At 38.4% G+C, this 18,180-nt stretch overlaps 1 protein-coding gene across 1 annotated transcript; it reads right to left on the bottom strand.

Annotated features, from left to right (window-relative positions):
• Positions 1-927: 927 nt before the first annotated feature.
• On the bottom strand, positions 928-12,815 carry LOC145223736 (NACHT, LRR and PYD domains-containing protein 3-like). Its single transcript, XM_080090128.1, has 9 exons — positions 12,624-12,815; positions 12,132-12,441; positions 10,252-11,915; positions 8,320-8,481; positions 6,872-7,033; positions 5,908-6,069; positions 4,922-5,083; positions 2,316-2,477; positions 928-1,095 (listed from the first exon to the last, which is right to left on the bottom strand). The coding sequence occupies exons 1-9, from the start codon at positions 12,813-12,815 to the stop codon at positions 928-930; spliced, it is 3,144 nt and encodes a 1,047-aa protein (XP_079946254.1).
• Between the last annotated feature and the right edge of the window lie 5,365 nt (positions 12,816-18,180).

Raw genomic sequence — 18,180 nt, 5'->3', positions numbered from 1 at the left:
ACTGCGCTGATCTAATAATCAAAAAGACTGCCCCGTAAAACGCCCGTTTATGCGTCAAGCATCGATCTCCCGCAGTGTATTAAATCCCCGCTTTTGTAAACCAGTGAATTACCCCCTTGGGCTTTCCAGTGTACACATATTATGGGCTGTAATGGTAACTATTGGCCATTGAGCCAAAATTTTGAACATTAGTGAGTAACCCACTGCAAACAATTTTTTTCTTAAAATTTTACATTTTAGTACATATCACGGACTTGCATTTCTGACCTAAGGGACTGGAAAAACAAAAACCGATTATTTCAGCGTTAAAGGGGTGCAAACTGGGTGAATCCAAAACAGTAGGAAAAATTTTTAGAATATCTTACATTGCACCAACCAACAAAGCATGAAACTCACAGATCATGTACTTAGGTCAGTATAGCCATATAAAAAAATACGTTTAGGGGACCTGTGGGTGAACCGCTCGATCATTCGGGGTCAAATTTACGTTAATATTTAACTAACATCTATCAAAATTTGAATGAATTCGAAGCACTCCTTTTTGACCAAACGCGTATAACAAACCATGTTTTTTTTTAAAAAAAATGCGCTTTGGGGAGGATCAAATTAACGTTAATAAATAACATCTGTCAAAATTTGACTAAATTTAAAGGACTCTTACTTGACCAAACGCTTATAACAAACCAGCATTAGACAAAAAATAAAAATAAATAAAAAAATAAAAAAATCTGGAAGAAAATTACTCTGTTTTTTTGCAAAAAATTGATAACTTTAACAAAACTACTTTTTTATATCCCATGCTTGTATGTTGTCAAACGTTACTTGTTTCGTTGACTTGTAATTGCGACCGCTTTTGGTTTCGTAAACAATTAGTAACTACTGGTATTGAGAAAAATGTTATATTTCACTTAGCCCTAAAACACAAGTTTATACCGGCTTTGTTAGTTTTTTCAATCCATCGCAGAGTTTCTCGACGCCCTCATCATCGATCTCACATAAAATCAATACAAGCTCATCAATTTTGTGAACGCAATGAGCTAGTGAAGTCACTCCTGTACTGCCAATCTTGTTGTAGGAGAGAATGAGTATCTTCAGCTGCAATATAGCAAATAATATGACGTTTAGCGTAGTAACAATTGCCAATTAGTCAAAATATACAACACTACACATAATCAGATAACAATTTGTTGAAAATTCATCAAGAAAAATAAGCTCAACCTCAAATAAACTGAACATTAAAGTGTAATTTTAAAGTGTGTCTTGGGGCACAATAAAACTTGAGATTTTGTCATTAAAATTGTTTCAATTATTTCGAATTCGGATTTGTAGACAGTGCATTTAAACAGTGTCTTTGAAAAGCGGATTTAATTTTAATTTGACATTACATTAAAAAAATGTTTTTAAATTAACATCACAAAAACGGTTAAAAAGCAATAACACCCATTTAATGTGCCGCTATGTTTGTTTAACTGCGTGACATCACACAAGTTCAAATAAGACAAAGACAAGCCCAAAAAATCCAAAATAGGACCAAATTGTGGGACGCAATATATATTATGTCCTGAATTGATTTTTCGGTGATAAATTTTTTTGTAAGTAAGCTGTGCTGTTGTGATTGTCTACCTAACTCCTGTCTTCATATTCGCATTAGCCTTTGTTTGTGTGCCTGGGACCTAATTACTGCACCGGTTATAAACTGTCTTAAGGCTATTGTTGTATCGCTAATTTACGTGTTAACGGGATCCACGCCTTACGACTTCCAGCCTATAATCAATTTAACGAATAATTACGGTTTAGAACTTAGTTAAGCTTCTCGGGCGTACGTCTTACAACTAGGCTCGCATAACAATATGTGACCTGAACGATATATAAGACAGCGTATTTTAGACTAAATATCTGTTTCAGAATAGTTCATAACGAGTCATAACAGAGTGCATAAGAGGTCATCCTGTTGTCGATGTGATATATGTTGGCGTTGTGATATTTGTGTTGCGTGTTTAACCGCAAGTGGCGCTGTTGTAACATGCTTTGTCAAAATATAGACAAAGCATGTCACAACACACACAAACACTCACACACACACACACACACACACACATACACACACACACCCATGTATATAGACGTTTGTTTTATTCAAATAAAGTTAATTCGAGAAGTTAATGAATTGTGCTTATAAATTTGAATTACAAGCTATACTGCATAATGCAAGAACCTCCAGTAGTACAGGTTTATGCAACTAAAATATATTAAAATTATAATCCTTGCAATGTGCAAAATTCTGTGTTATTCATGTCAAGAAAGTTTAGATTTACCGGCTTTGTTAGTGTTTCCACTGCCTGGCAGAGTTTCTCGACACCCTCACTCCTGATTTCACATCTCGGCAGTATAAGCTCTTCGATGTTCTGAACACAACGAGCCAAAGAAGCTGCTCCCATGTTGCCAATGTTATTAAAGGAAAGATCAAGTCTCTTCAGCTGATTACAATGCAGTACATTATATCACATTTAACGTAGAAACGAATACAGATTCAAACTAAATAACATACAACTACTTGTGTTTAAAACCATTATAATTTGATTCAAACCAAACTAGAACAGTGGTTTTCCTATATATATTGCCAGTTTATATATACTACATTATATTTAACGATGTATCACGTATACTATGATACAACTTGGCCGTATGGCCTGGCGCGCCTGACCCATATGATCGGGATGCGTCCCGGAAGCATCCTGGGTTCGAACCCGTGAACGACAAAGGGCAATTTTCAATTCTTGGGCTGCCGCCTGATTGTCGAAAAATACAATAAAAAAAAACATATACTATTTACTATGTTTGTAATCGATATATATTTGGCACCTACATTCATTGGGTCCCAATCTTGTTCCTGGCACTTTATACAATAATTGTTTCTGCAAGCATAATCTAATGGGTCCCCACACGTGTGCATGTGGGATTTGGTAACAGTAAAAATAGGGCACAATCAATGTTTTCAACCGTCACACATTATAAGCAATACAGCGCAAAAATTAAATCCAGCCAAATATCGAATAGGGCTTTTATGAACACTGTCTTCACTTTGTAGTTGTGTGTTTATTGACAACCGTCGCAGCATTACCACGTTTTCGTTACTTCATAAACGAAGCGTCGATTTTTCACGGTTTTATTTCCGTCAGCGATCATTGTCTCGCGGCGTGTAAATGTTGTTAGATAAAGATATGGCGCCGATCGCGCAAGGAGGGGCCTGTCGTCAACCGCCATAAGACGCAAAACTGCGTGATACAACAATTGCATAACTAACGTTTTTAAATGATCTACAAACATTTCTTAATTGCACAGTGCAAAAAGACTGACCGATAGCACGTCCAGTTATGCGCGAGGCCGAGATATTCCCTTTTCAGTGGGCAGGTTTTCGCATTTCGCGCCCAATTGGGCTTTTTTCGACATGGAGTTGCGCGTTGTTTTCCCGAGGTGGAAAATGGATGAGTCCAACTATTTAAACTTTTAACAAACTTTCAACGTTTTTTTTCTTAATAGCCCTTTGTTTGTTGATAATGATTTTTAATGCGCACATAGCGTTCCCTGGTGCCGTTAAGCTTCTACATACCAACAATACGATTGCTTTGCTGGGCTTTTATGCCCAAAACCTGTTCTGAAACAGTTTTATTAACGGTTTCAGTTTGAGAAGTCACGTTCCACAGGTGTAACAAATCGTGCTGCGTTGTCGCTCTGCGTTTCGAAACACAAATAAGTTGACCTACATTAACGTTTACAGCGCAATATAACTAACATCGTAACATCTTAACCAGTGGTAAAATCCATTCAGTAGGAAAATGTTCAAGTGACGTTTCAGAAGGTTAAGTCTTGTATTTCTGACCTCATTTTCTTACCTCATGTTAATAACATGTGAACAAACAAACGAATATTTGGGGGTAAAGGGCTGATAATGGATATACGTATACAACTTCAAGTTACAAACTACTTTAAAATACGCTGCAATGTACCAATCAAAAAAGTATGAAACTCTAGAATCATCTGCTTTAGCAAGTATAACCGTTTCAAAAATTTCACGTTTTGGGGGCTGTGGGTGAACCGAGGGATCAAACGGGGTAAAAATTTACATAGAACATCTTTAGACCAATATCTATAATATGTGTAAATTTGAAAAAGTTTGAACCACTCTTTCTTGACCAAAACGTGGGAACAAATCCGTTTCAAAAATTTCACGTTTTGGGGGGCTGTGGGTGAACCGAGGGATCAAACGGGGTTAAAATTTACATGGACCATCTTTAGACCAATATCTATAATGTGTGTAAACCTTCAGGGAAGGGGACCCATAATTAAAATTATATTGTAAGGATTTTTTAACCGCTGAAACAAATTAGTTTTCGGCATAAACGTTTTTTGGTAATGGGATAAAATATTGTAGGTTAAATATTCTTGTGGAAACAAATTATATTGCTTGAACTGCTGCTTGTTTTGTTTTCAAAATCCACTGCTTCAACATGCATAGAAAACCTGTGTTCACAGCACAAAATTGACATTATAAAGCAGACAGATGTGACAACGAATAATGCTGTAGACAGATCTAATGCTTGGGTCCCAACAAAATTGCCCTGCTCATTTCGGGAACTGCTGGACAAGCATTTATGGTACCAGTACTTTTTTATTCGATTAAATTGAAATTAAATTTCATGACAAGTTGTGCTGACGTATCTAATTCTTACCATGCAAAGAGCAAACAAACTACAGTAAACTGCTAATTAAGTGTAGTTACAGTCCAAAACCAATAGTTATATTCAATTAAAGGAAGATTAAGTGCACGGTATTGTCCACCCTGAAAAAAATCAAGGCAAAAATAACCTTTACTGTTAAAAAATATTTCTTAAATCTAGCACGCAAACTGACAAATTTTTACCGGCTTTGTTAGCTTTCTCACTCCATTGCAGAGTTTCTTGACACCTGTACTTCCGATCTCACATTTGTACATTACAAGCTCTGCAATGTTGTGAAGGCAACGAGCCAGTGTGTCTGATCCTGGGTTGCCGATTTTGTTGCCAGAAAGGTCGAGTAACTTCAGCTTATTTAATGCAACAAATTATTTGATCAACTTTTTTTTGTATGACCGGCAAATATAAGCAAACTTATTACACGGGACATCTTCATCATGACATTAGACGTATTGAGGTTTAGGAGATGGAGATTTTGGTAAAACTCTTTCAATCGGCTTCATAGCAAATTAATTTTCGAAATTGCTTGCTTTATCATAATGTTCTTTTATCGTTTTGTTATCCACCTGTTGTTTTCAAAATCGATTAGTGTTAGGAGGTAAAACGTAATCAAAATGCGATGAAGTACAGTTTGTTTTATAAAAACGATTTGAAAAACAAAATCAATCATTGTTTGCTTGTTTTTCATTATCCACTACTTTCACATTGGTTGCACTGCATAAATCTAACCTGATAAAGTAGCAAGATCTGACAACAAATAAGGCTCTAGAAACACTTATATGCTTAAACGAGTCTTGGTGAAACTACTTTGGTTATATAGGCAATCGTTGCGTGTGCAATGACAAAATGTTAAAATCTGTTTATGTTGTCAATCCCAGTTACTCTTTACTTTGCCAAGTAGCCATTATACATGACAATGATGCATGTTACCAGTTAAGTAGCAGTTTAAAGTTGCATTTTGTTTACACTTATTTGCGTTATACATGATTTAACGATTGTAGTAATTCTTAATGGAAGAGAAAACAAAAAAGTTACTAAGCATAGTTCTATCCGATTAATAAATGAATTATGCAATTTGACGTTTAAGTGTTTATTTGTACGCCCAAGTATCTATAAAAAAGATTACAATGTTGTAATATTTAATGTTTTATACTTTACACAGAAAAGTTTTTACCGGGTTGGTTAGCTTTAGCACTCCATTGCAGAGTTTCTCTATGCCTTTACTTCCAATCTGACAGTTGTACAGTAAAAGCTGCTCAATGTTGCAAACGCAGTAACCCACTGAAGCTGCTGCCCTGTTGCCAATCTTGTTGTTGGAGAGGTCAAGTTTCCTTAGCTGATTGCAACAAATCATGTCACATTTAAGGCAGTAACAAATGCAAGTACGTATTAAATACGCCAGGTTGTTAATGCAAAGTTTTATTACTTGGGTCCAAATCAACTCAATCAAATTTTAGTACGTCTGTCCACAAATTTTTAATTGTTTCGTACTGCGTTAAAGTACCACTGGGTCTCTATTGTCCGTAACTAAAGGCAGCTACATATTTGGCAGTAGGATGAACTTTCGGCAGATGAAAGCACTTACGATTTTGGTTTAAAAATTTAAGTTTAGTTGAGTTGTGTTCATTGATTCAATTTAAATATTAGCAATGGCTGTTTTGTCCAGTGATGAAACTTTTTACAAGTGTAATTATTGTTCAAGTTGAGCTTTTCGGTACAGAGTGAACTAAATTAGTGTCATAATTCCATTTTTCCAAATCTTGGTATTTAATACATATTCTGTCGACGTTTGAAACTCGATGATAAGAGATGCAACTTTTGTATTTTTTTCAGATTTTGTTAAAATAAGTGGCCAATCTTATTTTTATTTTTATTCTCGCATCAAAGGACTTTGGCAATGAAGTTAACAACTCAACACATTTTAAATAATGGCATGTTGGTTTTGTCGTCTACCATTTTTTTGTTATGTTTAAGTTATATTGCAGTTTGATATAGCAAGCCTATATTCGTGTGACTAAACGGCATTCATACTACCATTTTTGAACCTAAAAACAAATGAGTTTTAAGAAAACAAATAGTAATCTTTGCAATTTTGTAAAATTATGTATTATTCTTAACACGAAAATGTAAGTTTTTACCGGCTTTGTTAGCTTTTTCACTCCATCGCAGAGTTTCTGGACGCCTTCACTTCCGATGTTACAATCATCCAGTATAAGCTCCTCGATATTGTAAAGGCAAGGGACGAGTGAAACTGCTCCTGTGTTGCCGATCTTGTTGTAGGAGAGGTCGAGTATCTTTAGCTAATTTCAATGCAACATACCATATCACATTTTAATTACAAATGAAGTTACAAATTCAGATTAGCATGAATGGCGTCAAGTTGTTAGTTCCAAAGTTTCCTTCATTTTTTAAAAACTCACTTCATATCTTTGATTTGTTTTTCTATAACTGTTCTGTTACAATATAGTTAGGATTTCTTTGTATTTCGTACATAGCAATTGAAAGGTTTGGTGGTGGGATGGGTATATGATAATGCATTGCCAACCCAATAAATAAAGTGAATTAAGAAAAAAAAACACTGGTTTGACTGAAACACTTGCCAGTTGATAGATATGAGATACTGTACGATACATTTGTTAACTTGTTTATTGCCTGGAGTATTGTTTATCTTTTATAAGCCCCAACCGTCTGTTTTATCATTCATCATCTACAACCGTTCACTGTTCATAACTGTCCTTTTAATTGTGATGTGACATACATTAATTTATGTCATAAGAATTGTAATAGTTGCAGTTAAAGGCTGGTTTACACCAAGCGCGTGTCAAGCATAGAACGAGAAATTTCCTTCTTTGCTTAAGCAAAGCGTGGGAAAATCTGGTTGGGTACTTCTCTTGTTTGCCTGCTACACGACCGGGTTGCTCCGTGAGCAACAGAAGTGCCCTTTCGCGGGAATGTTTGTGTGATTTGTAGGAATGGTCAATTATGTAATTTCTTGTTGTATCGAGGTTTGTGTGCAATTTTTTACATAATATGAGTAACTTTAAAAACATATCACTTATAAAAGTGTCAGATTGTCACAAACCAGGTGTAATGTCACAAAACACATGGTTTTGAAAATAAAACAAAAATGTCTGAAATCGAATTTACTACTCTACAAAATAATTGGAAAAAGCATGGTATCTAGCGACCCAAATTCAGTGTTCACTCATGCGCATCAAAGCGTGCCATTTGCCGTTTTCTTTTTCTACCTTTTCTACTTTACAAAACGCCTGTTTTGCGTTTATCTATATTTTGCGTTTTATCGGGCAGCTAAATTGAAATTGAATTTTTTTTGCGTAAGGAAAAAAGGTGCCGTTCGGGTTCGCGCTGGGTGCAAACTTAGCTTTATTTTAAATACTTTTAATAGTTCTTAAGCTGGTTAAAAAAACAGCTACCAAACTAGAGTAATGCTGGTTAATTTGAAACCTAGTTTTATCCAGTAAAATCTGGAATGAAAGGTTTTGCCTCAAAAACTTTTTTGAAATCATTTCTTCACACAAGATAGCTTTGGTACTAATCGGGAAAACACAGAATTCTAAGTTTTTACCGGCTTTGTTAGCACTTCTAATTTGTTGCAGATTTTCTCGACGCCTTCACTTCCGATCTTAGATCTCTTTAGTATGAGCGTTTCAATGTTGTAAAGGCAACGAGCAAGTGAACCAGCTCCCGTGTTTTCAACATTGTTGTCGGAGAGGTCGAGTCTTTTCAACTGATTTCCATGTAACAAATAATATCACATTTATTGCAGAGAAAAATGCAGATAAAGGTTTATTGCATCGGACCTCATCGACTCAAATTTTGTGTACTGTTCAAGAAATGTTTTGAAACTCTCTGGCGTTGGGTTTTATTATGCCTAGGGTTATAATGTCCATTTGGTTTAGGGATGGATTGCAAACCGAAAAAAAAAAAAGAATCGCAAACGAAATAATGCGAAAAATTGCATATCTTACTGCATGTTGTTAACGTTTGGAGTTGCGAGTTGTATATCTTTCAAAACGTCAGAAAATCCAAAATTGGCAAGCTTATGAAAATGGTCACTGTGTTGTGAATATCCGTGAATTTTCTTTGCGTTTTAGAAAAAAAAATCACGATGGAAAAATATATTTGATTATTAGGCTATATTAGGTAAGGATTATGAATATAAGCGGGAGATCTTTACTAAAATACTTGTTGAATGATCAAAGACTTTAATTGGCGATGGGTCGAACAGGGTAGAAGAAACTGTCACAAAGTATGGATAAGAATGCAATGACCCAAATATATCAGAAGGAACTATATAAGAATGCAAAGTAAGGTTTGTTGCAATAATTGATAATGCTTTTAAACAGAATTTTTTACTTTACACATATTTGAAATATAAGGTACCTGAAGGTATATAGGCCTGGAAGGTAACAAGGCCCACTGCTAATATTTTTTATGTGCCAGAAAGAATACTTCCGTTTTGATGTAATTTTCACATGTATATGTACTTGAAATGTTTTACAAAGTTTTGGACCTGCAAGTTATATGTAATTGTTATCATGACCAATCCAAATTAAGAAGTGTTTATTTTCAACTTTTTATTATTTTTTGTTAAAACTGGTAGCAAAAATGAAAAGGTTGTGTTGTCGAAATGAAAACTTATTAAGATAGATTAGTAATGGGGTCATTTTAGTTTAATTGGAGCATTATCCGATATGGAAAAAAGAATTACTTCAAATATATTTTATTACGGTTTTGTTTGTCAGCCAAGGCCAAACGATAAAGTGTTTATTATACTAAAGGCGACTGATATGCACAAAATTTGCTTTTTTGCTTTCTTAGGGAGATAAAAAGTCCGAATAAGATGTTTGTGGAAATAATCTTTCATTGAGTATTTTTGGTTATAAAATGTCAAGGGTTCGTTTATTCTTTTTTTAGTACCTTCAGATTAACAGTTATACGCCTTAGCTAACAGTATATGTGTAATATATGTTAATAACGTTGCTTGTTTGAACTTTTATTTGACCGAAGCAAAGTATAAATGAGTCTGATTGGTTTCTAGACTATTTTTTAAAACATGAAGATGTTGGCCTTTATTAAGAGCATAGGTTTGTAATAAGGCCCAAGTTTTATTTTTTTTAACTGCTAGCCTACAAAAACAAAACTTGCAAACGTCCTCAAAATCTAATGGATGTTTAATATCAACCTCTGCAACAATCATGCCGAATTTGGCCTGGAACGGTTAAATGTTTTTTCAGTTTTACGCAATAGTTTTTTAATGGGCCGGTACCTTAACTATGATACAAGAAACAAGGAAAATATGTCATTAAACATAAGTAGCATTAATGTTAACTATGTTCGTATTTTTTCACATGCGTTTTGCGCTGTTGTGAAGTTACAAAACTGCTGCACATCAAATCGCTATTAGAAACCGTTTTAGCGAGTTGAATGCTATACCAATCAAATACTAACTTTAACTAAGTAATACTAACATGCAGTTCATAAACCACAGTATTACCGGAGCCACTCTGTGTTGAATCACGAAGGAAAGACTTTCGTAGTCCAATGGACATAGACAATTGCCATCAAGGTTGAGCTCATCAGGAAGTAGGGAGGCCACGAACGAAGCGATCTTCGGATCATTTGATTCATGAGCCCAGCTGCACAATCGCAAGATTTCTTCTCCGTTGCTTAGCTTCGGTTTGAACTGGACAAATTTCAAAAGCAAAGATTTCTTTAGCTTCCAAACTTTTCTGGAGCTTTCAGGGACAAGTGGCTCGAGTTGATGGAAAACCGAAGAATCGCAAATCCCGAAAACAAATTTAGTAACAACTTCCCATCTTTCGCCTTCAAGTAGTTTGAGGATTTTCTCAAACTCGTCAAGGGACATGATCATCATCAGGTAAAACGCTGCAAACCACTCCTGCCACACAAGATGAGAGAAATATCGAACTTTGTGACCATCCAATATCGTCAGCTTGAGATTCCCGTGCTTTGTGACTGACGTGTTTGTAAACGCATCGGCTGTGGATTCCGTTATACCTGCTTTTTTAAATGCGTCTGACTTAAATAAAATCTCCATCTTTAGAAATGCATCATAGGCCAATTTTGCCAGTTTGTCTAACTCACCTTCTTGGCCCCTCAGGTGATTGGTGGTGAGATATTGAACACAAGTGAAAGCAAGGACACGAGTGAGTGTAACAAACTGAATATCTCCATCGTAATTTATGAGGAAGTTGAGAGTCAATATAAAATTGACAGGAACATAGCAGTGAGCAAGGACATTGGGCTTTTGCACCAGCTTTTGTTGTATATCGTTGTATCTGTCTCCACATATCTGCCGTCCAAGTTCGTCTTGAGATGCTTGGTTTAATCCGAGTATTTGGATAACGAACCTTGGTCGATATGAAGGATGGAGCTTGTACAGTTGAGCTGGTCGTGACGTGAAAATCTTTCGAGCACGTGGAAGCAAGTTTCCTGCAGCCAAATGCTTTAGGTAGTTTTCAGCCTTGGACTTCAAATGTAGTGGGGGTTGCGAAACTTCTTTGGAAAATGACTCAATGGCTGCCTCGTCAAAACCATCGAAAATTATAACAACATTTGGATCTCTGCCAATCACATCGAGAATATTTCTACTTTGCTTCCGGTTGTAATCTTGTTCAATCGACATGGCTGAGAGAAAAAAATCAAGCAGAGTCATCTTCCTAGTGAAGTCGATGCGCCTTATCGCAATGTAGAAGAAGAACGAAGTTTCTCCGAACAACTCTCCCCTTAAACATTGCCTGGCCCACTTTTTGGATGAGGTCGTTTTTCCTATTCCAGCTTGTCCAACCACACCGACCACGTTTCCATGTTTTTCAATGTAATCTTGTTTTGCTTTTACATCATCTGGTGTGAACTTCTGATCCACTTCCTCTTTTGCCTTATCTTTTGCAAAGGCAAACATTTTTTCACAGGTGATATCGCTTTCAGGTATTTTGTAAACGTCCACCAGTTCCTGTCTACGGCGATAATGTCCGTCTGCTTGAAACTCATCATCAATTCGTGTTGGTTCTTTTACTATGGCGAGGTTTACGGGTTTTATTGGGCTGTTGGCAATATCTGCTAGTGACGTCTCCTCACCTGAAATGACCTCCGCTCTTTGTCTGATCAATGCAATCAGTGCTGAGAAACAATGATCATCTTTGTGTTTTCTTTGTTGTTTCTTTAAAGTTGAAGGTTGATGCTCAGAACACCTCTGTCCTTTTGTGGGAAGTTTCAGCAATGATTTCTCATCAAAGCCGTGTTCGACAGGCAACTGAGAGGAGCAGTGATCTCGTTCCAATGTGTGAAAGGTAAGGGGATGTTTTGGCAAAGTTTCCTCATCTAAGTCACGTGGAGAAGGCAACAAAGACGAACATTGAGCTGGTTCGTGCGAAGAAGTTGCAGCCGGAAGTTTGGGTAGAGTTTCTTTGCAGGAGGAATATGAGGAGGGCAACTGAGAGGAGCAGTGAGGTTGTTCGGACAAAGAAGATGTAGCGGGGAGTTTGGGTGTTTTTGTTTTATCTAAATAGCGTGGATGAGGTAACTGGGACGAGCAGTGAGCTTGTTGGTATGTATGATGCACTGTTACATGTTGCATGATGTGTTGTTGATAAACTGGAGCGTTGTAAACTGGTCCAGTTGTGTGGATGTTTGTGTCTCCAATCTGAGGTGCTTGTTCACTTTCCTGCAAACAAAAGAAGTTTAAGATCAAAACAGATACTTTTTGTCGGAGTTCTACCACGTAAACCTACCACAATCGACCTGTGTTACAATACGTGTTATAAAATACCAATACCACTCGGTTGAAAAGCAGAAATTTCGTATTTCAATGGAGGAATTCTCGGCAAATCGGGTGAAAAGTCTTACCAAGTTAAAAATTAAATTTTTGCCTTGTACATCAACTAACAAAGGGTGGTTTGGACTTAAATGGGGCATCAAAGATCTGAATTCTTCGCTTGCACTGTGTACAATGGCATTTGGGCCTTCGTTCAGGCTGGGATGCGTTTCAGTGTCGTTTGGCTTTTGAGTCAAGTTAAGTTGGCGTTCAGGATAATCCATTCTTGGGGATTTTCTGAGTTATTATTAAGTGATTGTTAATAGGGTGTGTTCACTGTATGTTTGTTGTAACATCGTTACTTCTTGCAACATAATGCCAGCATCGCTAATGATTGAGAGTTCCCAAAATATTTGATGAATACCACATGGATCGTCGAAACAGAATTCAGACCAGTGTGTTTAACGTGTATAAAATATTTTTACAATTTAATCCTAAACCTTTACAATAAGAAAAGCTTTAAACACCAGAAAATAACCAAAAAGCCAAAACACAAGATTAATTAAGACAGAAAATTGAGACATTTGCAATATTTGTTATGCAATATTAGGCAAAGAGAAATTGCAACTCTCGGAAACCAACAGATTTACTTGTGACTGTAGTCGGTTGTAAAGCAATGTAAACTAGTCCAACGTTAACATTTGTTCCTCCAAGCAATAAAAAACTATTAATCCGTTGTCTTTATTAATGCCTATTTGACGAAGTTTGTGAAATTAGATATTTTCTGTTGAAATTGTCTTTGCCAGTTGTCAATTCATAGTTCAATTATGGTCTCGGTACGCCGACGCGGTTGTGCAAACTGCCTTTCTACTGTGCAATTACGTTTTGAAACCTTGCTGCGAAACTCCGGATTACAGACTTGACATGAACTTACCTAATCTTTTATTACGTCAATAATATTGGGATAACGTTTTTCTGCATAATTTAACATTTTTTTGCGCATGTACTAAACACTGAATCAATTGTAACGTAACAATAATACTTGTTGCATCGTTTTCAACAATAAAAATTAAAGTTTTGCACCTCAAAATTTTTCTGATATTCACAACATTCGAATGCAAGCATTATACCATTGAAACGTGCACTTCGCTCATTTCTTCTCCCCGGTGGGAGGCACCGAGTGAATTTCCTGCCTATGATTTGGAAAGAAGTGAACTACTCGCTCAACATTTATTCTCGGCTGAACGAGTTGCGCGCTCTGCAGCTCACAACGTGATTGGCCGCTGGTGCAAGCGAGAGGATTGAAATTAAACAACTCCATGTTCCTGTGGTTCCCAAATCAGGGTTGGGGACCCCAAGTGGATTCGAAACGGTCAATAAGGGGTCACTAACGCGTCATGGAGTCGGTGGGGTTCCTGAGGTATCGTCAGGTTATAGGTGCACAAAGCACCCTTGCTGACGGACTATAGTTACTTAAACTGCGGGTGTCGGCACCGATCCACATTTATTAGCTTGTTATTTCAATGAGATAATGACTTCTCGTATCAACATTGCTTTGTGAGTAATGGAGGTTTGTGCCAGCCGATCTCAAACGTAAGCAAAAAGCAGTGCATGATAAAACAACAATCAATGTTACAGTTTAAATTATCACACACCATTTCTCGTGACATGAAAAAATACCTTGCGTGCCTGGAGAATACCAGTTGAGTTCTTTTGGCTTTGGATTGACATGTTTGCTTTGTTGGTGTAGTCGGGTGTTATCATATATTAGTGATGGTTTTTGTTTGGGCATTATTTTATACATATGTTTTTGTAGTTGTCAGAATGATAATCTTTTTAGTTACTTTTTTATAATCGCCCATAGCGGCGATATAATATAAATCGATCTTTACTTTTTAGGAGCAGTTCTCAAACTGGGTTCGGTGAAGCAATTTTGCTGAGACCGCCAATCTCTTTAAAGTCTACTAAAACTGTGCAAATCCTGCTTAGAAGTTAGGGATTGTCTCCATTGCTCAACAATGCAATTTGTTCGCAAACAATGCGGATGTTTTCTCTTGGGCGTTTATTGACTTGGTGTCAGGGCGCAAACTTCGTTTTTCTAGGCGAGTTTTCAAGGCGCGAATGACCAAGTCAGGCCAAGGTAGATTTGGATATCACCATAGGCTAGCATTTATGCAGAATAACCAAAGCAGAGCCTTTGCAGTTTGGCATATCAAATAAACTTGAGAACATAATTCTCTAATTTTCATTTTTGCTGCAATGACATTTGGCAAAATGTTTTGCTGCAAAATTTAACAAAGTTCGTACACATCACTGGAACAATTACCAAGGAAACGTTTGGTTTCACACCTGGAATGTCAAATGTTCTGTAATTGAAATAACATGTGGTTATAACTGCTATGCTTAGGTATTCCAATTAAGAAATTGCCACGTACAAAAAACAGGGTTTCATTTATGTGATTTATTCAATTGGTTACTGTGTTATTCAAATTGACACATGTGTTCGATTTCGTAACTAGTTTTAATTCTGAATATTTGAAATTTCTTCGTGCTGTTCGATAAACTTTTTCGAACACAGACAGACACCAAATAATATACATAATTTACCCCACTCGCTTCCAAATATTGCCTCTTTGAACACAATACAGTATAATTACCACAAAAGCTTACCACTCTCCTTCTTGACCAACACTGGACCATGGAGAAGTAGAAGGGCAGATCAGGTCTTGCTTTCGCACTTGTTAAGCGCCTGTCAACAAATATATTTGATATTAGGAACGCTTGGCATTAAATTGGGATTGTCCTTGATGTATCTAGGTTGGCACACACATCCAATTGTCAAATGACATTCTAAGAATGCAACGATTGCATGTCATTCTGAAGGATTTTTGCCATCAAAAATACTGAGGGTAAAACTATCCCATTAAGAGCATCCCCCAACACGTTTTGAGATTGGAGTTAATCCCAACTAGTTACAGGTGATGTACAACAAGAATTACAACATGCTTGACATTGCGTGTGAGCCCAAGGTAGCCGAGAGGCCCAGCGAAGACGTGTTGCGATCCAAGGGGCAGAACTTTCGAAGGCGCCTGACTAGAGTTTTGTACCTCCAGGTCCGATAATAAAAATACAACAGGGACAGGAATTCTGCACCACTGAGTGCTCCTAGGTCAACACCCTAGGGAAGAGAGTTTTGCACCTCCAGGTGTTCTCGCCTCAAAACCACGGAGAACGGAGTTCTACACCTCCAGGTGTGCACGCCTCAAAACCCGGGAGAACATTGTTCTGCAACTCCAGGTGTGCTTGCCTCAAAACAACGGGAAGCAAAGTTCTGCAATTGCGAGTGCACCAGTCTCAACACCACGGGGAACAGTGTTCTGCACCTCCCGGTGTGATCACCTTGAAGCCTTAGAAAAGGAGTGCTGCACCACTGGGTGCTCTTACCTCCACACCAGGGGGAACAGAGTTCCAAACCTCTAGGTGTGCCTGCCTCAAAACAATGGGAAACAAAGTTCTGCACCTCAAGGTGTGCCCACATCAAAACTACGGAGAACAGAGATCTGCAACTCCAGGTACGCCTGCTTCAAAACCAAGGAGAAACAGAGTTCTGCACAGGCAGGTGTGTCCGCCCCAAAACCACGGAAGACATTATTCTGCAATTGGGGGTGCCGTAGTCTCAACACAACGAGGAACAGTGTTCTGCACCTCCAGGTGTGATCACCTCAAAACCTTAGAAAAGGAGGGCTGCACCACTGCTCTTGCCTCCACACCACGGGGAACAGATTTCTGCACCTCCAAAAACTAAGGGGCTGCACCTTGGAGGGCGCCCGACTAGTTTTGTACTTCCACATCAGACATCTGCAGACCAGGGGGACAGGAATTCTGCAGCTTCGGATGCGTAAGCCTCAGCACAGCAGGTCGTGGGTGTTGCAGCACTGGGTGCTCCTGCGTCAACACCCGAGGAACAGAGTTCTGCACCTCCGGGTGTGCCCGACTCAAACCACGAGAACATACTTCTGCACCTCCGAAAGTACCTGCTTCAAAACCATGAGAAAAGGAGTTCTCCACCTTCGGGTGTGCCCGCCTCAACATTGCAGGTCCAAAGTGCTGGGTGCTCTTGCCTCCAAACTTTGGGGAACATAATTCTGCACCTCAAGGTGTGCCCACCTTAAAACCACGGAAAAGGATGTCTGCACCTTCGGGTGTGCCCGCCTTTACACCACAGGGAACAGTGTTGTTCACGTCCGAAGGTGCCCGCCTCTGAACCACCAGGAACAGAGTTCAAAAACACGGGGAACGGAGCTCCGCGCCTCCGCGTGTGTCATTTCAAAACCACGGGAAACAGAGTAAAAAACATGGGGAAAAGAGTTCCTCATCTCCAGGTGCATCAGCCTCAACACAGCGGGTCCAGAGTGCAGCACCACTGGGTGCTCTTGCCTCAACACTCTGGGGAAAAAAGTTCTGCATCGCCGGGTGTACCCGCCTAAAAAACACGTGAAACAGAGTTCTGCACCTCCAGGTGTGCCCATCTCAACACCAATAGAATGGAGTTCTGCACCTCCGGGTTCGCCAGCTTCAACACAGCGGGTTCAGAGTGCTGCACCAGAGTTCTGCACCTCCGAATGTGCCTGCCGCAAAACCACGGGAACAGTGTTCTGCAACTCCAGGTGTGTCCAATCTAAACCACAAGACACAATTCTCCGCACATTTTGGGTGTGCCCACCTCAAAGCCACGAGGAACAGAGTTCAAAACCACGGGGAACAGAGTTCTGCACCTCCAGGTGTGCCTGCCTGAAAACAACGGGAAACAGAGTTCTGCACCTCCAAGTGTGCCAGAGTTCTGCACCTCCAATTTACACCAAACAACTAGTTCATCTAATCCAACTGAAAGCGGAAAATAATTTTTTGTTTATGTTTTAAATGTATGAGAGTTTTGCACCTGATGTGCTCCGAAATATAGACCACGGGAACCAAACCTCTGGTGCGTCAACGTTAACACCGCGGATTCATATTTCCTTCTTACCACAAAGCCACACGGAAAAAAACTCATAAATTTCTACATCTCTACAATAAGGATCATCATAACAATAAGATTGCTTTAGCCGCGATATTTATAACTGAAAAGCTTGTAAAAGTCACGTATTTTACTGATCACCGACATATTGTGACTAACGGTTACCAGGTAAAAAAAGCTGCGTTGCTGTACGGCTGCATAAAATCTCTCTGAACCAAAAATCTAAAATCTGCTTGGTGTGTATAAGGTGTTAACCAGCAGTAAAGCGTGTTTGCAACGGACTGTTGTGGAATAAATTATAAGGGTTTGTCATTAACATTTGTACCTCAACAGTTTGTCCTTCATCCAACGCAGTGCTTCTGCATTAAGTGCTTCGCTTCCGGCCTTCGTGTCATCTTGAAGTCGTATACCGCCAGGTGTCACACCAGAGCATATATTGGCTGCATAGTTCCTGGTAGGGTCAAACTGGCTCAAAAATGGCGGTCTGCACAATTAATAGTGTGAGTTACTGAACGTACTACACACATATATGGAACTTTACGTCGAATATAGAGCAATTTAGGCAAAGCAATAAAGCAGAGTTCCCATTTTACTTACTGCGCCACCATGATCGCCACAATGGGTCCCACGTGTAC

Source organism: Phallusia mammillata, chromosome 4 (genome assembly GCF_965637545.1).
Source record: "Phallusia mammillata chromosome 4, kaPhaMamm4.hap1.1, whole genome shotgun sequence".
In the NCBI taxonomy this organism is placed as follows: Eukaryota; Metazoa; Chordata; class Ascidiacea; order Phlebobranchia; family Ascidiidae; genus Phallusia; species Phallusia mammillata.
Note: the sequence above shows the minus strand (reverse complement) of the source record. Positions and strands in the feature narration are given on the sequence as shown.